This window comes from Zootoca vivipara, chromosome 13 (genome assembly GCF_963506605.1).
Source record: "Zootoca vivipara chromosome 13, rZooViv1.1, whole genome shotgun sequence".
NCBI lineage: Eukaryota > Metazoa > Chordata > Lepidosauria > Squamata > Lacertidae > Zootoca > Zootoca vivipara.
This window is the reverse complement of record NC_083288.1, coordinates 49348848-49374460: the sequence shown is the minus strand read 5'-3', so window position 1 is coordinate 49374460 and position 25613 is coordinate 49348848. Positions and strand designations below refer to the sequence as shown.

At 46.0% G+C, this 25613-nt stretch overlaps 2 protein-coding genes across 3 annotated transcripts in view; one reads left to right on the top strand and one right to left on the bottom strand.

The window, feature by feature from the left end:
* The first annotated feature begins 45 nt into the window (after positions 1-45).
* LOC118094256 (transcription initiation factor TFIID subunit 9) lies at positions 46-14938 on the top strand. Its single transcript, XM_035134456.2, has 7 exons — positions 46-120; positions 291-372; positions 3280-3416; positions 5292-5426; positions 5861-5942; positions 6699-6812; positions 11828-14938. Exons 1-7 carry the CDS (start codon positions 61-63, stop codon positions 11992-11994), a joined length of 777 nt encoding a protein of 258 aa, XP_034990347.1. The 5' UTR covers positions 46-60; the 3' UTR covers positions 11995-14938.
* A 26-nt stretch (positions 14939-14964) lies between these two features.
* The window catches only part of KIF4A (kinesin family member 4A), a 30996-nt gene continuing 20347 nt past the window's right edge, over positions 14965-25613 (bottom strand). The window contains exons 22-31 of one of the 2 annotated variants that reach the window (XM_035134455.2): positions 25213-25298; positions 24351-24480; positions 23580-23750; positions 22154-22261; positions 21221-21298; positions 21035-21139; positions 20302-20451; positions 19269-19388; positions 17157-17279; positions 14966-15667 (exon numbers count right to left, since the gene is read on the bottom strand). In XM_035134455.2, the coding sequence (XP_034990346.2) occupies positions 15497-15667; positions 17157-17279; positions 19269-19388; positions 20302-20451; positions 21035-21139; positions 21221-21298; positions 22154-22261; positions 23580-23750; positions 24351-24480; positions 25213-25298 (1242 nt within the window). In that variant the 3' untranslated portion in view covers positions 14966-15496. Of the gene's footprint in view, positions 15668-17156; positions 17280-19268; positions 19389-20301; positions 20452-21034; positions 21140-21220; positions 21299-22153; positions 22262-23579; positions 23751-24350; positions 24481-25212; positions 25299-25613 lie in introns of both variants that reach the window. The other variant, XM_060281878.1, reaches the window with a different exon arrangement.

Genomic DNA, 25613 nt, shown 5'->3' with positions numbered 1-25613 from the left:
GGGGGCGCGCATGCCCAGTGAGCTGCAGCTGCTCTTTTCCCCCCCCACCGCCTGGGAGCAATGGCGGCGATGGAGGCAGTGAAGATGGCGTCGCCCAAGAGCGCGCCCAAAGATGCTCAGGTGTGGGGTTGGGAGGGGAGGCGGGAAGAGCGGAGAGGGGCTGCCGGGGACCCCCACCCCCTGGGCTTGCATGGGCTGCAGCTGCAAGGAAAGCGGTTGCATTTCCGGCTTGCACCCCATAACGGGAATCCTGCCTCTCACGCGAGCTTCTGCTCTCTTGGTTTGCACAGGTGATGGCCCAGATTCTGAAAGACATGGGGATCACTGAATATGAGCCACGGGTTATAAATCAGATGCTGGAGTTTGCATATAGTAAGTTGTCTCCATGCTGGGTATTTTTTTGTTTTTGTTTTAATTGCATCCACGTCAAAGATTTGGGTGAATTTGCCCCTGGCCAGGTGCGAGTTCTATATTGTTACAGGAGTTCTAAGGTTTCAGATACAGAATTAATGTTGATAATTGCACAAGGCAAAGCACACCATGGGCCTTGAAGCCCTGGTACAAAGTAACACAGCAGAAATCGGCGAGAGTGTCAGCAGCTAGCAGAGAGAAAGTGCTTTTTCTTCTGAACTTAACTCTGCACCCAAAAGTCTGAGCTGACAGAACCAAAGAACCAACTTTCTGTTGTTATAGGAAGTCTAAGGTCTCAGATATAGAATACATGTTGATAATTGCACAAGGTAAACACGTACATAAGTATATAAACCGCATGTCTGAAACAGTACAGGAGAGCAATCTAAAAGCCATATTGGCTCTCTCTAAAGCAGGCATCCCCAAACTTCGGCCCTCCAGATGTTTTGGACTACAATTCCCATCATCCCTGACCACTGGTCCTGTTAGCTAGGGATCATGGGGGTTGTAGGCCAAAACATCTGGAGGGCCGCAGTTTGGGGATGCCTGCTCTAAAGACTCTCAATATTTCCTCTGCCTCCTTAATCCCCCTTGCCTGAACAGGTAGGCAAATAGCAATCAGGGGAAGCTCCTGAAGTTCTCTTATATTATATGAACCTCCTTTGTATTAATTGTGATTGTTTGCTCAGATGCTCTGCACTGAGGGATTTCTGACAGGCATCTTGATGGTCATATCAAAATGCCAATGTTTTGTGTAAACTGTGTCTGGAACTATGAAACTTGCCAAATCTTCAGGAATGTCACACCTTGGCCTGCCTGAGCCACAGCAACCCCACCTCAGGGGTGATGTAATTTCTGACTGTTTGTAGAGGGGGTGCCCTCCTGCTCCATGCCAAAATACAAACTCTGAAAAGAGATGTTCATTCTTGGTTTGGGGGTCTCTCTTGCCTCCTTGCAAGGAGGGGAGGAAACTCAGTTGCAACAGAAAAATAAAGATCTACCTTGCTTTCACTGCCTCCGGCCTCCATCCATTCATCTCTGACCGATCATGGACTTAGGGGACTCAGTCCCTTGGGGGAGTTAGGCAGCAAAAGCCAACCCACCCCTATTTTTTCTATATCGCCCCCAACTATCAACCTAGCAGTTAGAAAGCACATCAAAGTACAAGTATAAATAGGTGGGAAGGTAAACGGCGTTTCCGTGCGCTGCTCTGGTTCACCAGAAGCAGCTTAGTCATGCTGGCCATATGACCCAGAAGCTGTACGCTGGCTCCCTCGGCCAGTAAAGCGAGATGAGCGCCGCGACCCCAGAGTCGTCCACAACTGGACCTAACGGTCAGGGGTCACTTTACCTTTACCCCACCCATCTGGCTGGGTTTCCCTAGCTACTCTGGGCGGCTTCCAACAGAATATTAAAATACAATAGTCTATTAAACATCAAAAGCTTCCCTAAACAGGGCACCCTTCAGATGTCTTCTAAAAGTCTTGTAGTTGTTTTTCTTTTTGACATCTGGTGGGAGGGCTTTCCACAGGGCGGGTGCCACCACCGAGAAGGCCCTCTGCCTGGTTCCCTTTAACTTGGCTTCTCGCAGCGAGGGAACCGCCAGAAAGCCCTCAGCGTTGGGCCTCTGTGTCCGGGCAGAATGATGGGGGTGGAGACTTTGGGGGGGGATAATAAGGCTTCCGATGGCTGCTGTGGGCTACCTCCACTTTCAGAGGCAGCATACTTCTGAACCAGTGTTAGTGTCAGGGTGCTGTTAGCGGCTCCTGGCTGGTTGCCCAGGAAAGTTTAAGAGAGAAGGAAAAGTTTCTTACAGTCCTTTTTCATTTCAGTCTTTACAGAGAGAGGCTATAGAACCCAGCCTCTTGGATAATGGTGTTGTCCCTTATGAATCTCCACCTCCTGTCTCTCCCACTTCTACATTTGTCATCATGCCCTCTGCCTTTGAGCTCTTTGCTCCCCTACTTTTATGGCTCGCCGGGTTCTGGGAGATGGAGGGTCTGGGATGCTTTCTAATGACAACGCGTCAGCCAGGTGTTGCTCTGGCTCTCCCATGATTTCCCAACTTTCCCCCTCATCTGTCTCTTGAGTTGTGACCTCCCTCAAACCCCTGTTGTAAATCTATACCAGGCATCCCCAAACTTCGGCCCTCCAGATGTTTTGGACTACAATTCCCATCTTCCCTGACCACTGGTCCTGTTAGCTAGGGATCATGGGAGTTGTATGCCAAAACATCTGGAGGGCCACAGTTTGGGGATGCCTGATCTATACTGTCTTCTTCTTCCTCCTCCCTGGAAGGGTCTGGCTGGGGAGGCGGTCTCCACCATTCCTCCTCTGCCCAGTCCCTGACAGTTAGAAATTGGCCAGGTGCCAGGCACATTTTGCACCTGGCTATCGGCCACTTGCGACCAAGTGAAAGATGCCTGGGCGCCAGAATGGTGCCTGATGTCTCCACCATCTGGAGGTGCATGCCTGCGGATCCTTGGCTCGCAACTGTTTTCACACATTCGTACCCTGTCCTGTAGAATTCTACCCATTATCTATTGTCTGAACAATCAGAATGGGTTTCAGGAACCAAAAAGTTGTATTGAAAAATACGGTTTTTGAGCCACCAGGCCCCCAAAATGGCAACCAGGCGTTCTGTTTTAGCAACTGTCACCCTGATTTAAGGAGCCATTTGGCCCCCCAGCTTATATATCTGAGTTTCTAACACTGTTCTGAACACGGATTCGCTGGGAATCACGAGTGGGGAATCGCAAGTGTTATCCTCAGGTCCTGCGTGAACAGGATACTGGGCTAAATGAGCCTTTGGCTTGATCCTGCAGGCCGCTCTTACGTTCTTGCATTCTGGCTTTTACTTCTTGTCAGGATATGTGACAACCATCTTGGAAGACGCCAAAATTTATTCCAGTCACGCGAAGAAGTCGAGTGTCGATGCAGACGATGTGAGGCTGGCTATCCAGTGCAGGACAGACCAGTCGTTCACTTCGCCGCCACCCAGAGATGTATGTTTTAACTGTTTTTAATTATCCTTTAACTGCTTGTTTGTTTTTTAAATTACCTTACGTGTAAAGGGCCGTGAGATGGCGGTTTGAAAGGCGATTAATACATCCGTGGTGTATTAATACATCAGTGGCTCTAGAATTTTCTAAAGCATCATGTGATATTGGGGGAAAGGAAGAATTCTTATTATTCATGTAAAGCCATACACGAGCATAAGGTAAAGGTAAAGGGACCCCTGACCATTAGGTCCAGTCGTGACCGACTCTGGGGTTGCGCGCTCATCTCGCATTATTGGCCGAGGGAGCCGGCGTATAGCTTCCAGGTCATGTGGCCAGCATGACAAAGCTGCTTCTGGCAAACCAGAGCAGCACATGGAAACGCCGTTTACCTTCCTGCTGTAGCGGTTCCTATTTATCTACTTGCATTTTGACGTGCTTTCGAACTGCTAGGTTGGCAGGAGCTGGGACCGAGCAACGGGAGCTCATCCCGTCACGGGGATTCGAACCGCCGACCTTCTGATCAGCAAGCCCTAGGCTCAGTGGTTTAACCACAGCGCTGTGCAAAATTAACGTGAGCAGGGTAGAAGGGGCCCTGGGGTGTGTTTGGAAGGCAAGCGAGACCATCGCTTTGCTCAAGCTAAGCTGGTTGGAAGTGCCTGGGTAGATCACCTGGGAGCCACATAAAAACACCCTGGGCCCCATTATGGAAGGAAGGTGGCAGGTAAACAGCAGGGAGGAAGAATAAGGGAGGCTAAGGCCCCATCCATGCCTTACATTTAATGCGCTGTGATAGCACTTTAAACAGTGTAGACTCCCCCCCCCCCCAAAAAAAAATTCTGGGAGATGCAGTTTGTTAAGAACGCTGAGTTGTTTGGAGAGCTCTTTTCCCCCCTCACAGAGATACAGTTTTCAAGAGATACAGTTTTCAAATACAGTGGTACCTCGGTTTAAGTACACAATTGGTTCCGGAAGTCTGTACTTAACCTGAAGCGTACTTCACCTGAAGCGAACTTTCCCATTGAAAGTAATGGAAAGTGGATTAATCCGTTCCAGACGGGTCCCCGGAGTACTTAAACTGAAAGTTTAAATTGAAAGTACTCAAACTGAGGCGTACCTAAACCGAGGTATGACTGTAATAGCTCTGTGAGGGGAATAGGGGCATTCCTAACAACTCTCAGCACCCTCACGGCCGAGAGTTAGCTCAATTGGTTAGAACTGATAACACCAAGCTTACGGGTTCGATTCCCGTATGGGCCACCTTCCTGTTCCTGCATTGCAGTGGGGGTTGGACTAGATGACCCTGGGGTTCCCTTCCAACTCTGCAGTTCTATGATTCTTACCTCCTTAACAAACTTCAGCTCCCAGAATTCTTTGGGGTATATTCATGACTGTTTGAAGTGCTTTAAATGTATGCTGTCAATGTGGCCTAGATGTGGACCAGCACTTAGGTTGTGATTTCCCCCTTTGCCAGTATGGTGGGTGCTGAGGAGGAATTTGAGAGGAGAATTTGAGAGGAGCTTAGCTGTAGAGCTCCTGCTTTGCATGCAGAAAGTCTCAGGCTCAATCTTTGGCATCTCTCCCAGGTTTGGCTGGTTGAGACCCTGGCCTGAAACCCTTAGAGCAGGCCTAGGCAAACTCGGCCCTCCCTCCGGATGTTTTGGGACTACAACTCCCATCACCCCTAGCTAAGAGGACCAGTGGTGAGGGATGATGGGAGTTGTAGTCCCAAAACATCTGGAGGACCGAGTTTGCCTAGGCCTGCCCTAGAGAGCTGCCGCTTCCAATCAGGGAGCCCGATACTGAGCTTGCTGGGCCAATGGGCTGACTTGGTTCAAGGTGTTCTTTCTTCTTCTTCTTCTTTTTCTTCCTTTGGAACAGTTTTTGCTAGATATTGCGAGACAGAAGAACCAAACGCCGTTGCCTCTGATAAAGCCGTACTCTGGCCCGAGGTTGCCGCCGGATAGATACTGCCTCACAGCGCCAAATTACAGGTTGAAGTCTTTTCAGAAGAAGGTAAGGAGCCTACCCAATATGAAGAGTCTCTCTGCCACAGACTCTCCCTGCTCACTGAAGCCTGTAGCCCAGGCACCCCCAAACTTCGGCCCTCCAGATGTTTTGGACTACAATTCCCATCTTCCCCGACCACTGGTCCTGTTAGCTAGGGACCATGGGAGTTGTAGGCCAAAACATCTGGAGGGCCGCAGTTTGGGGATGCCTGCTGTAGCCTCTCCAGCTTCCGACATCTCCACCTCCCAGTCTTCTTCCTCTGTCTGCTCTGAGCCTTTTTCTCCTGGTGATTCCCCCAGCTGGTTCCTTCCACCATCTCTCCACATCCAACCAGCCCATGGCACAGTATTACTGAATGCACGGCCCTCCCTTTTAAAACAGGCCGTTTTCTGAGCTGGTGGCCCTGAATGACCTATTTATCGGGTGCTGCTTCGTTCCAGATATCGTCCTCTGCAGCACGGATCACGGTGCCACGACTGAGTGTCGGCACCGTCACCAGCAGGCCCAGCACGCCGACATTAGGCAAGTAGCAGCTTCTGATTCTGTAGAAGACTGACTGGCTTTTAGAAGACGTCTGGGGGCAGCCCTGTTTAGGGAAGTTTTCAATGTTTGCTGTTTTGTCATGTTTTTAATATTGTGCCGGGAGCCGCCCAGAGTGGCTGAGGGAAACCCAGCCAGATGGGCGGGGTATAAATAATAAATTATTACACATTTAAAGCGCTCTTATTCCACTTTAAACAGCCATGGCTTCCCCCCAGAGAATCCTGGGAAGCATAGTTTGTTGCTGAGAGTTGTTTGGAAGCGCTTATTTCCTTCACGGCAATATAATTCCCAGAGCTTCCTAAGAAGAGGTTAAACCACTCTGGGAATAGTAGTTCTGTGAGGGGATTAGGAGTCGGACACGACTAAACGACTAAACAACGGCAAACAATTCTCAGCACCCTTAACAAACCACAGCTCCCAGAATCCTTTGGGGAAGAAGCCATTACTTTAATGTGACACTATAGTGCTTTAAATGTGTAGTTCCAATGTGTCCTATGGCTGTTTGATGATAGTTGAAATAAGAAGACTGAGAAAACACAGATAGTAAGAGAAGAGGGGGGGAGGTAAAGTGTAGCTCCTGGGCGAAGCCATGACGGTTAAGCAATAATTTAAATGCATAGTGCAGAGGAAGGGTTATTCTTCATGTTTTTGCCTGGCCCCCCCCCAAATGTCACCATTGATTTAAAAACAACGGGTTGCTGCTTTGAAACCAAATCCTGGTTGTGTGAATTTCAGGAACTCCTTCGGCTCAGACGGTGTCCGTTTCAACGAAAGTTGGCACTCCCATGCCTCTGACCGGTCAAAGGTTCACGGTGCAGATCCCAACCTCCCAGACCTCGGTAAAATCAGGTGAGAGCAAGCTACGCCGCCAGGTGTTATAGCTGCAGAGCTTTTCCTCGAACGGGGGAACCAGGATTAGCACAAGAGCTAAACTTTTTGGCAGGTCTGAAAAGTGTGAGCTCAAGTGTGCCTTCTTTCTTTCTTTTTTAAAAAGATTTTTATTGAAGTACGAGAATTTTTACATACATTATATTCTCTCCTTCCAATTTTTAATTTCCCGTACCATTTTTCCTATCCCTTCCCACCCACCACCCACCCATAATCCATTGGAAGGGTTCAAACAGTTGTCCTCAGCCACGGGCACAATGTCTTTAATTTCCACTGAATGTCTTCTGGTCCAGTAGTTGTTATCCATTGAAGATAGGGGTTCCATCTGGTCCTTATCACAGTAGACTTGGCCTTCCATGTTATTTCCTGTGACGTTACTGCCACGATGTCTGACTGAATAAATTCAAACAAATAATTAGTCCAGACCTCTACTGTCCATTTTTCTCTATCTTTCCAACCTAAAGCTATTGTTGCATTTCCTGCTAGTATCTTTGCCTTGAAGGTGTGCTGGTCACCTTTCTCTATGGCCGTGTTTCCTAGTATACCCATTGTCATAAGGTGTGTGTGTGTCTTCTTTCTGTACCTTTATTTGCAAGATTGGGGGTGGGCGGGATGTTTTGTGTGTGTGTGTGTGTGTGTGTGTGTGTTCCAGCTCGCACCATTATGTGGCAAACTCCTGGAATAGAATGAGCAGTAGAGACAGCTCTGTTAGGCAAGTAGCCCAGGCAATGCGCCTGCTTTCAGCTACCCCCACCTACCCGTCTTCCTTCTTGCAACTGGTCAGAGCAGGCAAAGGCAAACTCGGCCCTCCAGATGCTTTGGGACTACAACTCCCATCACCCCTAGCTAACAGGACCAGTGGTCAGGGATGATGGGAGTTGTAGTCCCAAAGCCTCTGGAGGGCCGAGTTTGCCTTTGCCTGGGTCAGATGGTGGCTCTCCCTGTCATTGGCTCTGATTCATCCTACTGCTGGTCTCTGGGCACTAGCCGCTGCTGAGAATAAGGATGGGCTGGCCATTTTCTTCTCTTGAACCTAAGGCAGAGGAGCTGTTGTGAAGGCTGACATCCCTTTCTAGCTAAGAGGACAAAACCCAATACCTGTGCCACCTTCTTGGCGGGGGGGGGGACTATTGGGTTGTTGTTTGTATTTTTTTATTAGGTATTTTGTGGTTTTATATCTTGATTTTATTCTGTGGACCGCCCCGAGCCCCCCGGGTATAGGGCGGTATATAAATTCAATAAATAATACAATCAAACCTTGGTTGTCGAACGTATTCCGTTCCGGAAGACCATTGGACTTCCGAAACGTTTGACAGCTGAAGGCAGAAAACTCAAAACGGAAGCCACGTGGTACGTTCGGCTTCTGGAAATCTTTTGAAAACCGGAGCAGTTCTGGGTGAAAAGGATCTAGGTGTCCTGGTAGACCACAAACTTGACATGAGTCAGCAGATCAGGCATCTGCAGATCAGGCATCCCCAAACTGCGGCCCTCCAGATGTTTTGGCCTACAACTCCCATGATCCCTAGCTAAGAGGACCAGTGGTCAGGGATGATGGGAATTGTAGTCCAAAACATCTGGAGGGCCAAAGTTTGGGGATGCCTGGTCTAGATCAAGGGAAGTAGTAGTACCACTGTATTCTGCTCTGGTCAGACCTCACCTGGAATACTGAGTCCAGTTCTAGGCACCACAGGTCGAGAAGGATACTGACAAGCTGGAACGTGTCCAGAGGAGGGCAACCAAAATGGTCAAAGGCCTGGAAACAATACCTTATGAGGAACGGCTTAAGGAACTGGGTATGTTTAGCCTGGAGAAGAGAAGGTTAAGGGGTAATATGATAGCCATGTTCAAATATATAAAAGGATGTCATATAGAGGAGGGTGAAAAGTTGTTTTCTGCTGCTCCAGAGAAGCGGACACAAAGCAATGGATTCAAACTACAAGAAAGAAGATTCCACCTAAACATTAGGAAGAACTTCCTGACAGTAAGAGCTGTTCAGCAGTGGAATTTGCTGCCAAGAAGTGTGGTGGTCTCCTTCTTTGGAGGTCTTTAAGCAGACGCTTGACAGACATATGTCAAGAATGCTTTGATGGTGTTTCCTGCTTGGCAGGGGGTTGGACTGGATGGCCCTTGTGGTCTCTTCCAGCTCTATGATTCTATGGGTTTTCGGCGTTCGGGATGTGAAATGTTCAACGATGGAGCTGTTCAAGAACCGAGGTTTGACTGTAATAATAATAAAAAGCGCAGCTCTGCGCGTCCCGAGAAATGCTTGATGAGAAAGGTTGATGCAAGTTTATTGGCTGAGAACAATGGCTGTTGGGGAAGCCACCGTCAAGGGTTCCACAGGCCTGCAAAGTACACAGGCTTCCTATAGAGGCATTCCCTCGCCTTAACTTCACACATGCTTAGAAATTAAGTCACCTTCACAGAGCAAAAGCGTGTTGGTCTTATCAGAGCTGCATTCCTCTGTGAGAAGAACAGGGTCATTACTCTTCAGTGGCTGCCTCAAGGCTGAGTTTCTCCTGCAAAAAACATTTTCGGCACATCCTTAACTCAGTCTTGGATAGAGGGAGCCAGCTGGTCTCGCTATTATTATTATTATTATTATTAAAGCTGAATGTTGGAAGATTCAGGACAGATTAGGAAAAAAGTACTTCTTCACGAAGCATACAGTTTTAACTATGGCACTTTCTGTCATTAATTCTACTCAATATTGATCCAGAGCAGAACTCCGTATAGTTAGCAGAGGAAAAACTTTAACACATTGCAGGATTCCCCCCCCCCCCAAATAGACCAGAGGCAATTAATATTTCAACCAGCAGAGCTTTATTATTATTATTATTATTATATTATTATATTATTATATTATTATATTATTATTATTATTATTATTACTGCTCCTGAAGGCAAATGAGCATAATGGTCACAAATCCAATACATTCAGGATTGGCACCGTCCCTAAGAAATCCAGTTGCAGCAGACTTAACTTAAACTTACAAAAACTTATTATAAGACTAAACCTTAACGCTATATACAGAATTGGCGAAGCCGACTGGGAAAATCTGAAAACCAGCGTGAACGAGCTTTCCCAAAGGACTGGAGTAAATTTGTGCAATATTTGAAGGATAATTGTAAACAATTAGCAACACTAAGCAGGGTTGATATAAAAAGACTTGTAACGTTAATGATTACTACCTTTTTATATTTACTCAAAATTTGTGATAATTGGAAGAAGCGAAATGTAAATTGGAAGAGGTGCAAATGCTAGGATACAGAAATGAATTATGAAAACCATGAGGCAGGAGGGAGGGAAGTCGATTAGCTCATAGGAGCAAAGAGTTAAGATAACACTAAGGATCTGTTTAAATATTATAAAATGGAAATTTAATAAAATACTATTTTTTTAAAAAAACCCACTATATACAGAACACCACACCAGAAGCAAGAGAGATATGTAGAAAGACAAAGAAAGTGTGAAACCCAGGCTCCTTCTGGCCTTGTTATAGTCAGCATGACCTTGACAGAAAGAGATAACAGGACCAGTTTAAGCCAGCTGTACTCGGCTTCTCTGAAGGACTAACTGAAAACATCACGAACCTTCAGCTTGTTTCTTTCACACAGAGAAAAGCTCTCAGAACCCTCTTGAATTAATTAGAATAGGATTTTTTTTTATTTTGTTTAGAACAGGAAAGATATCTACACATCAGATCAATATTTTCTTTTCTTTCGTTTCCTTTTTACTTTATTTTCAATGCGAATTACAACAAAAGTTACAGACATAAAATCCAAAAAGAAAAAAAGAGCAAAACAAAAAGAACAAAAAACAAACCTACAAAGAAAACCATACCATCATAACAAACTTTACGTAAATATACACAAACACTTCCGTCCTGTTTTGAGACTTCAAAATTTTTAATATTTCTGAATTGTGTCTAATGTAAATTACCTCTATCTTTATACCATTTGCACCGTTTCCCCCCCAATTTCTTTAACCCTACAAAGCTTCATTCATTGCATACCGATTATATTTACTCCAGAACAATGTTTTTTCATGTATTCTTTGACACAATCCTATTCTTTTGCTAATTTTTGGTCCAATTGCCCCCTTAAGAATGCTGTAAATCTTGCCAAATTTATATATTCACAAAGTTTAATTTGCCATTCTTTTATTGATGGGATTTCCCCCCCCCCCTTTCCAGTTTTTTGCTATGAGCATCCTGGCAGCTGTTGTCGCATAGAGGAATACTTTCCTTTGATTGCCTGGAATATCCTATATTTACACCCCACCACATATTTACACATATTTACACATACATATTTACACCCCACCACATGAGAACATAATTCCCTGTTTCCTGGCATCCCCTCCAACGTAGCACCGAATATTCCTTGTTTATTCGATTTAATCTGACTGGTGTTAAATACCATCTCCAAACTAATTTGTAATAATTTTCTTTTATAGGCAACACTTTCAATGTACATTTCTGCCATACATTGGTACCTCGGGTTACAGACACTTCAGCTTACAGACTCCGCTAACCCAGAAATAGAATCATAGAATCATAGAGTTGGAAGAGACCACAAGGGCCATCCAGTCCAACCCCCTGCCAAGCAGGAAACACCATCAAAGCATTCCTGACATATCGGTTAAGCGGCACAGCAGCAGTGGGAGGCCCCATTAGCTAAAGTGGTACCTCAAGTTAACAACAGTTTCAGGTTAAGAACGGACCTCCAGAATGAATTAAGTTCTTAACCCGAGGTACCATTGTATTTCCCCACAGCTTTGACTATCTATCTATCTATCTATCTATCTATCTATCTATCTATCTATCTATCTATCTATCTATCTATCTATCTATCATCTATCATCTATCTATCTATCTATCCCTCCCCCCCTCCATGTATCCATCTATCATTTTTGATTTTTGGCATACAGACAGACAGTATAACTATCTAACAAATCCCTTTCTCCTTCTCAGCGACTCCAACTACCCCCACGGTACAGAATGTGCTGATCAACCCCTCCCTGATCGGGTCCAAAAACATCCTCATCACCACCAACATGGTGTCGTCGCAGGGCGGCTCCGGCGAGGTGAACCCTTTGAAAAGGAAGCACGAGGAAGATGACGACTACGATAACTTGTGAAAGGAAACGCTCACCGTTTTGTTGCCTTAGTTGTGGCGCTCCCACTTGCCACCTCTCCCTCTCCAGAAGCCTTCACGAATGGAGGGGAATTTTTTTTTGGGGGGGGGGGCAAGAAGACAAGCAGATGGCTCTGATCTCCCAGTTGGCTACAGTCTACTTGCAGTGGACCAAAACAGGGGGCTGATGGGAGCTTTGATGGAAAACAGGCGGAAGCCACTAGATGGTGGAAGGCTTAGTATAGGAGCTTTGAAAGAAGTTGATTCTCCTCTCCTCCGCCCATTCCGCCGATCTCTCTTGGAATTAAAAGAATCAGCATCTGTGCATTTGTTCTGGTGGTACCTTGTTTCCTACAACATATCTTTCTTGGCCGGGGGGGGGGGGAAGAGTGCTGTTTCTTCTTCTTCTTTCAAATAATTTTTATTGGTTTTTACATATATTTTCTTTGCATAACATCATAACCTTTTCCCCCCAAAATAAAACATTTGGCTCCATGAGCCTGTGACTTCCCTCCTCCCTGACTGTAGTGGTTTTCAAACTCCATAACTTGCATTTTCCTATAGTTCTTATTCCTGCTAAATCTTATCTTTATATACAGTAATTCCTTACTTATTTCAGTTAAGTAATTGTATTGTATTACTACAATAAGTAATAAATTGATCCTTACAAAACTTCCTGTAACCCTACTAGTGATGTTAATTGTTTGCAGTTGCCCTTCAAATATAACATAAATTTGTTTTAGTCTTTCTGGAAAGCCTGGTCCTGCGGGTTCCAGATTTTTCCCATCAGTTTCGCCAATTATGCGCAGTCCATTAATTTCATCTGCCACTCTTCTTTTGTTGGTAAATCTTGCTTCCATCTTTGGGCTAATAACATTCTTGCCGCTGTTGTTGCATATAAAAACAATGTTTTCTCCTGCTTACATATTTCTCTACCTACTATACCTAATAGGAAAGCTTCTGGTTTTTTTTTAATAAAAAAAGTATTTCATCATTTTTTAAAGTCATTATAATACATTTCCGAGAAAGCTTTCACCCCTTTACAAAACCACCACATATGGTAAAAGGTACCTTCTTTTTCTTTACATTTCCAACATAAATTGTTTGTTCTGTACATAAATTGTTTGTTCTGTACATTTTTGCTAATTTCACTGGTGTTAGGTGCCATCTATACATCATTTTCATAACATTTTCTTTAAGCGAACTGAAAGCAGTAAGGGACAGTGCTGTTTTGACAAAGCTGGTTCTGGAGGCAACCTGATTTCACGTGGCCAGGGAGTGTGATGGAAAAACAGCTGCGTCTCAAGCAGCCCCCCCCCCCAACTACAGCTTGTAGAAATACTGAGCGGAAGAATAGCAACATCATTACACCCTTTGCTTGGGAGAGTTGTGTGTGTGATGAGTTCAATATATCTTTAATATACACGTGGAAAATGGGGGGAAAAAGCAGATTTCCCTCTTCATTTTTGTGTGTGATTTTTACTTCCCCAGCCTCCTTATTGAAAACCTTCTCGCCATGTAATACCTGATCTAGTAAACAAAGCTTTTTCTCAGAACGGATTAATCAGTTTTTATGCAGTTGGGTTAAAAAGGACTCTGCCATACAAGGCCATAGCCGTTTTGCAATTGGGCTAATAGGATCTAATGTAGCAACAACAAATGAATTTAATGCTTGCAGTTCTTTGGCAATTACTCATAGCCAAGTAATATTGTCTTCCATAAACAGGGTTTTAACAGTGAGTCCACAAGTGACTGTAGAGGGCAAATCTGGATCCACACGTCCTTCCACAGTGAGGACATAAATTTCCCGGTGGGAGTTGATCATGGTGAGAGGGTTCGCCAAGTGTGCCTTCCCCTTAGCATGTTTCTCCCTTTTATCCCGAGTTCGAACGTCTTCAAAAGCCCATGACATCTTTGGTAAAGGCTGTTCTCCAACTGGAGCGCTTGAACGCCAGTGTTTCCCAGTTGTTGGTGTTTATATTACGTTTTTTAAGATATTGCCTTAAGTGAGTCTTTAAACCTTTTGTTGACCGCTTACCATTTTTAAGTTCGGAATGGAGTAGTTGCTTTGGAAGACGATAATCAGGCATCCGCACAACATGACCAGGCCAACAAAGTTGATGTTGAAGAATCATTGCTTCAACACCGATTTTTGCTTGCTAGATACACGTGGGTACTACTCTTGCCTGATATGGTTCACTCTCTCAATAAGTGAAAAGGTGCTATCCTTCAGGGGCAGATCCAGGCTGTAATTTAAAGCACCTTGGCAACACATGACTTCCTGCATTCTTGAGGGAAGTCATGTGCTTTTAAGTGTTGTGAATGTGCTCTAAATCTATGGCCTGGATCTGCACTGGGGCTTGTGGAAAGTTTTCTTCTAATGTTTTCCACAATCCGGCTTCTTTAGAAGTGGTTAGCTCTGTCCTTTACGAAACCCGAGAGCTGCATTCTGTTCTTCCCAACTCTTTCAATAAAAAAGATTTGTTTGTGTGTATGTCCACATAAAGGCCACGTGACCCCATACACCTAAGCCTGTTTAAGACGCTTGTCGAACCATGCCCCCTCACACCTGTCCTGCTCTGCACTCAGGTGCTTCTGCATGGAAGGAGACTCAAGATGTATGGGGTGCAGCGCAGGGGGCAGAAGCCTCGTGATGTTTCCATAGCTGCAGTTGCATCCATTGAACCGCCTGCTCTTGGTTCTGGGCTCACCAGTCACTGGTATACCTTCCAACCAGGGAACTGACGACCCTCAAGTCTGAATAGCGAAGAATTGGAAAGGGGAAAATCTACCAACTATTAGTGACTGGCAAAATAAATTGCAAGAATATGCGGAAATGGCACTGTTAACCAACAAGCTGAGAGGCAAATCAAGACAGGAGTATGTACAGAGTTGGGAATAAATACAAGAGATATACAAGGATACACAAAAGGGTTTATGTCTATGGCAGCTTTTGATTGATCATGATCTAAGGAACGATAGGAAAAATAAGATTACATAAGGGGATAAAATGTTTTAAGAATGTAATAGATAACATATAGAGAATAGAGGAATAAAGTTGGATACATTCAATGTGAGATATAAAATATACAACAGGATTTGACAGGAAGTCAGGTAGGAGGATTTTTGTTAGTAATTTTTTCTAAGAATTTTTGTTAACAATGGAACAGAACTTGATAAAGAATAGAGATAAAGTTCTTGTTTATAAGTATGTAAGAAAGAAACAGGTTTTTTATCTTTATGTATTAGGATTATTTCATTTTTTGGTGCAAACAGTGGGAAGTTTATCGTAAGAGATTCATCATATACATGTAATGCTTTACAAATTCATTAATAAAAAAAGTCTGAAAATGTTTCCCCACCCCTTGCTGAAGGAGCTGATAAGTGAATTTCCTTTATTCAAAAAACGTATAAGCTCTAAAAACAACACTATACACTATAAAAACATTTGTTGTCTGCAGGCCCAAGCTTTCCTTTCCAAGCCTGCTCCCGCCTCCCTCCGGCCCTCAACCATCTTCCTTGATCGGCGTGCAGCCTGAGAAGTAGCTACTTCTGCTGCTGAGAAGTCGCTTCCTCCCCTTCTTCATGGCTGCTGCTGCTGATATCTTGCTAGATTCGTCTCCCAGTGCAAATAAGGAAGTGTCAGGCAGAATCTCCTCATTTTTTTCCTCCAGGACCTGGGAGCGGGGAGAAAGAAAAAGGAGACATCAGTTACAGCCTTAGCTGCCATTTCATTTCACAAGGGGAGGATTTCCAAACAGGCAGGTTTGGGTTCAGTGAAGCAGACTGAATTAATGTGCACAGGGATGAATCGGACACCAGGAAGGGCAGCTTCCTGGAAAAGAAAATCAAATTGTGCCTGCCTCAGGATGGTTGCCCACAGCAAAAAGGGAAACACTCCAGCCGTTCAAGAATTCAAGGTTGGAAAAAAACACCCAGTGCCCACACAACAGACAAGATTAAGGAGTGAAGGCTACATCAGACAAGCTGGCTGTGGTATTTAATGACGAGGGAGAGCATTTTATTCCCATGTTATTTTCAGGCACTGGGCAAATGCAGCATAGCTGTCAAGTTCTCCCTTTTTAAAAGGGACATTCCCTTATGCTGAATAGGCTTCCTCGCGAGAAAAGGGAAAACTTGACAGCTATGAAATGCAGACAAGTGTTTACTGAGTGGCAGCTCACCAGGGTGGGCACGTAACTAGTTGCTATGTCGACAGACGAGGAAAGCGGACCTATTGCCCAGGCATCAGTGAACCCAATTTCAATAAGTTTTTTCACGGAAGTAGCTCAAAAACATTTACAACACAAACCGCACACACACACACGTTAAAACCAAGTACAAAAACAATAAAATAAAAACTTAAAATGCCCATCCATAATATAATATAATACAATACATAGAAAATGGCAGAGAAAGAGGCCACAAACATATCTAATTACTCTCTATATTAAGGGCGGAAAGCCTGGGGGAATAGAAATATTTTTGCCAGGCACCTAAAGGTAGCCGGGGAGAGCATTCCACTGGAGGAGGGACATGGAGAAGGACCTCAGACGACTAAAGCCGGGTCCAGGTTGGTTCATATGGGGAGAGGCAGTCCCTGAAGTGTTGGGATCCTGACTCATAAGGCTTTACAGATAGAAACCAGCTCTTTGAATTGAGCCTGGAAAGTAGTCGGCAGCCAGTACAGTCGTGCCAACATTGGTGTTCTCTGCTTGGACTGCCTTGCCCTGGTCAGCAATCTGGCCGCTGAATTCACCGGGTGCAGTTTCCAAATAGCCTTCAAAGGCAGCCCCACGGTCACCTAACCTGGAGGTGACCAAGGATGGACAACATAAGTTGGGCTATCCCCTCTTCTCCCTGTTAATATTATTTCAAGTATATCATCTGTTTAAAAAAGACATAACCAATTGGGCTAGCCTTACCAAATGCTTTTACACACACACACACACACACACACACACACACACACACACACACACACCATGGCCAGTCAGTGGCCACGGGGTAAATGGAAGTCACTATGCAGCCATTTGTTACCCCTTCAAGTGTGCCAGACTATGGGGAACTCACAGCTCTGCAACAACCCCACAAGTGCCCTTTCCTAGCCCCAAAGCAAAACCAGAGCTGTGTTCAATGCCACCTGCATCTATGCAATCCTCATACCTTTCTGGTAGGTGCAACAGCTGGCGGCTCAAAAAAGGTGTCCCCTCCAGTTGCCAGAGTAGGATCTTCCGGGTTGAAGGTGTCCTTTGAATCTCCCACTTGCTCATCAGCAAGCATCCCTTCCTAAGGGGGGAAAAGGCAGGATGCAGGCTAGCCTGGACTGCACTTGATGCAATCCAATGCTTGGCATCTGCTCCAGCCCATAAAGCTACAGGGACTCGATCTACACGGAGCTCAGCATGCTCAGGGGCTTCCCCAAGCAGTGCCCAAACACCCTTCCATTGGTGCCTTGCAAAGCATCACACAAACTCTCTATGAGCTGGTCTTAGTATTGGGGGGTGGACGGGAGTCAGGGATTAAGCATGTCAGTTTTTGAATGGGATTAAATCTTGAACTAGAATCAGACCAAAATACCATTAAATACCTGTTTCTCTACTAGGGCAACTGCAGCCTAAACAGGAGGAGTGGGGAGCGAACCCCTGCACCTCCACATGTTGCTGGACTACAACTCCCACCATCCCTGACTATTGGCCATGTTGTAAGAGCTGGTGTGAGTTAAGAGTCCAACAACCTCTAGAGCAGGGGTTCCCAACAAAATTTTCTTGAGGACCCCTCATCGAGCCGCTATTGTGACAAGGACCCCCATTAATTCCTAATCCTAAAATTAAAAAGTGAGAGCCAAATTAAGAGTCTTTTTATATTTTATATTTATACGTTTTTTACAGTTACAACAGAGTACTCCATCAGTATACAGTTAGTTTTAATTTTCAGTTCTTAATGAGATGAACCACTTTTTAACCAACGGTCCATTTTTAACTACGTGAACTGTAGCTTCCGCGAAAAACAACACTTTGTTTACAAACACTACTGTTTTGCAAAGAGGCAGCGCGCGCCAGGGAGGAGGGAGGGGAATGGAGAAGACAGGGTACCTGCGCAGTAGCGCACAAATGAAGCCGACGCGCGCAAAGCATCTTGGGGAAGTGAGCATTAGTAGAATGCGCGCGCTGCCTCTTTGCAAAACAGTAGTGTTTGTAAAGTGCCACCTAACGGCATACAGCAGAACTACTGCCTCTATCTAATTCTAGTTTTGCGCTAGACTCTGCTCATGCAGGAAGCGGCCAAAACAAAAAAATCTGTTATCATACGAAATATATTTAATATATTTTTTATTCTAATAGCATCTTGCGGACCCCTCTGGCATAGCTCACGGACCACCGGGAGTCTGCGGACCACCTGTTGGGAACCACTGCTCTAGAGACCAGTTTCCCCACTTATGAACTACAGGATGAGAGAATGAAAGGCTGGTCTTAGTGCAAAGTGTCCTTGTGCTTAGCAGGCAGCAGAGCATGCTCTCGGGAGGCATGCTTATAAAAGTAACCCATCCCTCTCAAACATGTAAATAGCATAGACGTGTTTAATCGGAAGTAGTTGTGAAACTACATATAGCAGAGCAGCCTTTTAGAATAGAACATTGATTGGGCTTACCACAATGTTTGTTTTCTGTAGGGAGTGAGAATTTGCCATTCATGGATCACCTTGTTACTGCAGGGAGGGAAAAAGACTCCTCCCCAGTTGCAGGATATAACACCTCTTAGAGGTTACCTTCTCTGCTATATATGTGCAGCATCCTAAAACAAGGTACACTAGTGGCCAAAATTGTGGAAACCTTTTGGAGGAAGTGTATTTCCGAGGTTTGATGGCTCATAACACCATTTTTTTTAGTAATACAATAAAATTATATATCAATGGAAATATAATATAATTTAATGAAGAATGTAATGCAACAAGTTTTATGGTATTACTCCATCAAACCTCAGAAATACAGTTTCCCAAAAGGTTTCCACAATTTCGGCCACTAGTGAATATGAAACCCTTTGAGACCCATGCAAAAAGGAGTCACCATCAGATTTGAACATCTCCATCCTGCAAAGAGGCAGAAGCTTTCCCTTTGGCCCTGCAGCTTGGAATTCCAGCCAAATCAATTCCCAAATCAAGCCAGGACAAGAGCTGCACAGGATTTGCCCTGCCTGCTGGGAGGCGGAGCAGGCAACTCCAGGGCTGTTCTGCTACCTCAAAGAGAAAAAAAATGAGGTCTTGCCAAGAGTTGCTCACCAAATCATAGTGCTCGCGGTTCCGACACCTCCCGTACTCGCAGCGACAGTCTTCGGAGCAGGCCATCTTTTGCTTACGGCAGCCGCACTTCTTGTTTACACATCGGCCTCGGCAGGTGCACTGCAAAGGGAGAGCTCAGTGAGAGAGCAGAAAACACACGTGAAATAACCCACAAGTGGCATGTACTGCTGTGTCTGTTTCTGGGACTCAACTCCTTTCAGGTTTGGGGCTCTGAAATGAGGAATCGGGCACGTTTGGCCCACACAGGTTCTTCCTAGCTGTCACAGCCAGCATGCACAATGCAGGTTGCCAAGATGGTGCCCGTGGGCACACATATGCCTATAGAGGCTTCCCCCAGGATCTCTTCCCGTCACTGAAATTAAGCTTGACATACGCATCCATTGCAGTCAATAGGCTAGGGCAGTGTGAGCTTAGGGTGTACGTGTGGTGTTTTTTTGGGGGGGGGGCACAACAGTCTCTCCAGTTTGCAAATGTACCCACAGGTCCTGAAAAGGTTTGCTGGAGCATCTTGACACTCCTCTGCCCCAAGATGGCAAGGCCACCAAAGACACACTCAGCTCAGCTGTCACAGAATTTTAATTTTTCAATTTAAAGCCATCAACTGTTCCACAAAAGGTGGCGGATTTCCACCAGAAACTCCTTAAGATATTTAGACACGTTTGGCTGAACAGTATTTAACGCGCACATTGTGGGAATCCATCAATGTAGAACCTAGCAATGATAACTGAGGTGGCTTTAATGAAGAAATAAGACGATTAGACAAATTTGTGGTTAGTCATTAAGCTGGATGAATGGAGCCTCCATGCTCAGTGACAGCATTTTCATTACTGGGATGGATAACAGAAGAGGAATGATGCCTTTGTGTCACCACAGGGCAGTGTTGGAAGCAAGACAGCTGAACCTGATGCGCACTTGGGCCTGGTCTACCAGAGCCAATTCTTGCATTGCTCCTCCTGGCCAGATTTCAGGAGGCAGCTACCTAAATGTCAGCCGTCCTGCTCGATGATCCTACCCCCAAAATGCTCTGCCTGGATCCTCTGGAAAGCTTGGACGGCACCCACTCGGCATCTTCCATCTCTTTGGCCTCATCCAAGTCAGAAGATGAGCCTTCCTCATCCATGTCGGCTGGAGGCAGCGAGGTCATTCGCTTGCGAGACTTTGGCTGAAGGGGGAACCGAAGAAGACAAGCTCACCATTTCTGCCTCACTCAAGTTGTGGAACGAAGACAGCCGCACAAAAAAACGATCAGGCCAGGTTGGCTGCAGCTGATGGAAGTTGGAACCCAAAGCCCACCTGGTCGAGGTTAGTGATTTTCTCAAGCAATGTAATTTGGGGATCAGAGACAAGCCTTTTTACTTATTTGCTGCATTCCTATTCCAACTTTTCTTCCAAGGAGCTGTACGTGGTCCTGCCCTCTCCTCATTTAATCCCCACAACAACCCTGCGAGGTAGTTTAGGCTGAGAGCCAGTGACTGATATCCAAGGACACCCAGTGAGCTTCATGGCTGAGTGGGGATTTGAACCCTGGTCTCCCAGGTCCTACTCTGACACCCTAACCATTACACCACGCTGTCATGAACATTAAGGCAGCCACTAAGAGCTGTAATGTATTTTGACTCGTGCTTCTAATCCATACCCAGCTTTATCTTTCAGGTGATGGGATGGACCAGCCATACAAACAAGCGCTGTCGCACGCAGACACCCTGCCTTGCTTCTCCGCCCCACCCCACCGGCAGGACACACACCTTGGGTGGAATGTATTCGAAGGGGGACTCCGGGGTGTCTATTGCAGGGGCCGGCTGGACATTGCAGATCCTCTGGCCACTGACAGCTTGAAAAACTCTCAATTTCTGTTGGGAAGAAAGGGAGGAATGTGAGGTTCACTGAGGGACAAGAGCAAAGTCAGCCGCTGCTGTCACTCCTAGACCTACCTGTCTGAGAGTTTCAATCTCTTCTCGGTGTTCCTGGTTCTTTTCTAAAACCTCCTTCATTTTGGCCAGCTCTTCTTCCTGTCCACAGTAAAGAAGACAAAAGGCTCCTAAGGTCTCATCTTCAGCTGCAAGAAACCCAGATGTTGGGGTGTTTGCACACCTAGGATTTGTGCAATGCCTGCCTTCTAAAGATTTGAAGAGGGCTACTAAGAATGAAAGAATGCTCGATATTTCCCCCAACTCTGATTTTTTTTTTTAAAAAAAAATATTATTTTAAGGATAGAGCCTTGAGTGCCATCACTTGAAGTTCCAACTTCTGGCCTACAGGATACACTGGTTGATTTAGATCAGGCTTTCTCAACCTCGGCCCTCCAGATGTTTTTTGGCCTACAACTCCCATGATCCCTAGCTAGCAGGACCAGTGGTCAGGGATGGTGGGAATTGTAGTCTGAAAACATCTGGAGGGCCGAGGTTGAGGAAGCCTGATTTAGAGACTCCCCAAACACCACACCACATTTTCTCCCTCCGTCCCACATCACACCACAATCCATCTAGTCACACATACAGACCCTTCAAAACTCATTTAAATGACCAGAGCTAACATTGCTTTGCGTGTTTTGAGAAACAGAAAAATGTGGAAGAACTACCGGATTAGCATAGCCTCCAAAACTGAGGGAGAGCAGAAAAGACACTTTGGTTACAAAGCCAGTGGATGATAAAGCGGAGATCGACAAGAAGAGCATCAAGAGTAGTGGTCTGAGCCGAAATCAAGCAGCCTCATTCAATGACACGATGCCAGTACCACAAGCATTGTTGCTTGGATATGGGATTCCTTCCCACCAGCAAAGGAACAGCTGGGATGGTGGGATGGCAAACACGGCTGCATTTGAGGGGGCAGGAGCAACCCCACCTAAGAGACACAGCAGCTTTTACCTGGAACTTGAGGCGCTCAAGTTGCTGCTGCTCCCGTTCTGAAATGGAAGTCTCCAGCTTCTTCTCTGCTTCTTCTTTGTGTTGTATCTGGCTGAGTAGATAGAGTACCTGGGGATGGGTGGAAGAGAGATGTGGGTGGGTAGAGACCTTGGTTCAGAGGCGGCACAGTCTGAAGGGAGGCAGACTTCCTGTATAGCTTGCATTATGGTGACCGAAGTCTTGAGTTGGCTAAACCACAAATCTGTGAGATAACCAGCCTCATATAACCACCATGCTTAAGTCTAACTAACGCATGAAGGGGTTAAGACCATAGAGTAAGCTGTCCTGCCAGGCTTAGCTCATCTTGGGAGAGATTAGGTAATTAAGCCTTTGTTTTCTCTCCCAGTCTACCAGAGAAGCTCAATGTATGACGCCTGAGCTGGTTACTGCAGCTCAGACCTCATGGCTCTTACAAGCCACTCTTGAGTTCCTATAGGAACTTTCACCACTGTAACTAAGCCAAGTTTTACCACCTGTGTTTTCTGACTGATGTATAGAAAACCACATGAACCTGACCTTTGAAGTTTGTAAGTAAACTAATTTTAACTTACCAAATGTGTGGTCTTTCTCTATGCTAGGGGAAGAGGGGAACTTTAGAAGAAACCCACAAGGGCATATTTTAAAGGTCTAACCTCCTCTATTTCCACGCTTTATTTTGCTGCATGTTTTGTGATTTTAAATCTCTGCTGGGGTTCTCTCATCAAAGAATACTTGACCCAAACCTGGATCTTGGGGGCATTCTAGTAGGTGGCGTCAGAGCTAATTAGTTCTAATTCTCTTCCCATCCACCTCCATACTGAGTTCTACAAGGGGCAACAATGAGAATGAAGAGGAAGCTGGCAGGCAGGCAGGGCCACCCTCTGGACTGGTTGTAAGTTAAGGCAGGCAGGCGGGAAGGTTGGGGTTGTCTAATGGGTTCATGGACCAGCGCACAATCTCAGCATTTTACCACCAGATCACCCATGTTTTCTAGCCACTGCACAACACAGAGCTCTAAACACTGAAAGAACTTGGAGCACCCCAAGCCTGCAAACTTTACTGAGAAAGCAGCAACTGAATTGCCCTTTCTCTGCTGCTGCTACTGACCGCTGGCGCTGCAGTTCTCTGTAAGGGCACATCCAGGGTTCCCACTCACAGCCACCTCTCCGCTAACAGGAGGCTGTCCCAAGCCAAATTCATAGGTGTGGGCAGAGAGTCCCTAACTTGGAAATCAGGTTAAATGTGCCAGCAGCAAAGCCTGGTTAGGATTACTCTGGAAAACCTGGAGAAGGTAGAGCTAGACTGGGTGGTCAACTGCCCAGAACGGGATTTTTGTATGGGTGAAGTTTTTGTAGCTGCTGCAGAATTAGTTGATTTTTGGGGGTGGGGTAGGGGTGGCGGGTGATACCTTCTCTTGATGCTGCTGCTCCTTCTGGACCAGCTGACTCTCGTGCTCTGCTTCCATTTCTGCCACAACCTTTCGCTCTTCGAGAAGCATTTTATGTGTGTCGGTACACGTGGCTTTGGTCTGCTGCAAACGGTTCTCCAGTTTCCCATTCTCCACTTTTGAGGAGACCAGCTTTGAAATACACACATGCCGGGGAGGGGGGGGTGGAGAGAGAGAGAGAGTGCACAATATTAAAAGGCGTCATGCTGAAGAATTTGCATCTAGGACCAAGGGCCTTCTGGCAGTTCCCTCACTGCAAAAAGTCAAGTTGCAGAGGGCCTTCTCGCTCCCGCCACATGTCAAGGAGATAAACAACTATACATCTGAAGACATCCCCATATAGAGAAGTTTTTAATGTTTGATGTTTTATTGTGCTTCTGTATTTGTTGGGAGCTGCCCAGAGTGGCTGGGGCAACCCAGTCAGGTGGGCAGGGTACAAATAATAAAAATATTATCTTGCCACTTGGCATCATTGTGCTCATTCAGCACAGGAAAGGTACAGAGCCATCTTTGAGAAAGAGTTGAGATGTCAAACAGCAGAAGCTAGGAGGGTTGCCCCCAACTTGGCGGCTCCACCGCCACTTTGCCACACACTGGGTGCAGTCAGCCACTGTGTCACTGCCCCTTCCACCCCCGAGGCCTCGTATTTGTTCTAGAGGCTCGAATCCCTGGTTCCATTCCAGAGCGGCCTCTTTGTTCCCGCCCACCTCCTCTGCTGCCACTCAAGCTTACTTCACCAATCAGGTATTTGATGGCACACTTGGCTTCCGCAAGGTTGGTGATGCTCTCCCAGCGCTGCTTGGTGCGGTCGCCGGCGTCTGCGTCCAGCAGCTTCTGCTGCAGGTCAGCAATCTGGGCGCTCCTTTGGGGGAAGAAGCCAACGCATGAATTCGCATGGGATTTGCCAAGAGAGCAGGTCGTTTGGGGAACTTGGGCAATTTGGCCCCTGCTTGTGTTGGATGAACTGTGACCAGAGCAGCAGCAGCAGCAGCAGCAGCAGCAGCAGCAGCAGCAGCAGCAGCAGCAGCAGCCCTGGGTGAATAGGCAGTTGCTTAGTCTGCCAGGCTGGGGTTAATTTCCTAAGAGACCTGCTGTGGTCCAGAGATGATGCAGCAGAATGGCAGATGGATGACTGCAGGACTGAGAGGGAAACTTCAGCACCTCCTGAATCTGCCACCTCTTACCCCCTTTCCACAGGAAACAGCCACAATAAGCTTTCCCAGATGTTTTCAGAACAAGAAGATGAATGTTACACAACAGCAACAGCAAATAGAAGAATTGTAGAACTGCAGAGCTGGAAGGGACCCCAAGTGTCATCTAGTCCACCCTCTGCAATGCATAGTTAAAACTATAGAATTTATAACCATGAGATGATTAACACCAGAGCTCAGACAGCCTTAAAAGGGGTTTAGAAAACCAATGGACTATAAGAGCCAATAGGTGCTAGTCAATTAAGGTTATATATTGGAGATCGTATACCTCTAAATTCCTACACCAGGCTAGATTAGCCTCCAGCTTGAGCTAGAGGAGCTTTTATTACACTCTTTGTTGTGGCTTTGCTTCTTCTGAGACTTGAACCCCCCCCCCCCCATACCTGAGCTCCATCTCTGTTTCCAGGCTCTCTATTTGCTTGGCGATGGAATGCTCCATTTCCACCGCTTTATGGGAAAATGTGCGCCTCTGTAAAAGGAGGATGGGAACAGAATCAGAAAATAAGCAGAGAACAGGGAGAGGAGCTCCCTCCCCATGGAGGTGAGGTGGGACTCAGTTCAGAAGATGTGACAGTTTAACTCTAAGAGAAGCAGCAGCAGTTGTTTCCAGCAAGGCAAGACCTTGATTTTTCCCCTCTGGGAGGGGATCTGCCATGGTGGGGGAGCAGAACCAGCCTCTGGAAGATCTCCTGCCTCCAGTGCAGAATGAGAAAACTCACCCTTTACAGCAGGGGTGGGGGATCTGGGGGCCAAATGCAGCCCCCAAAGCCTTTCTATCTGCCCA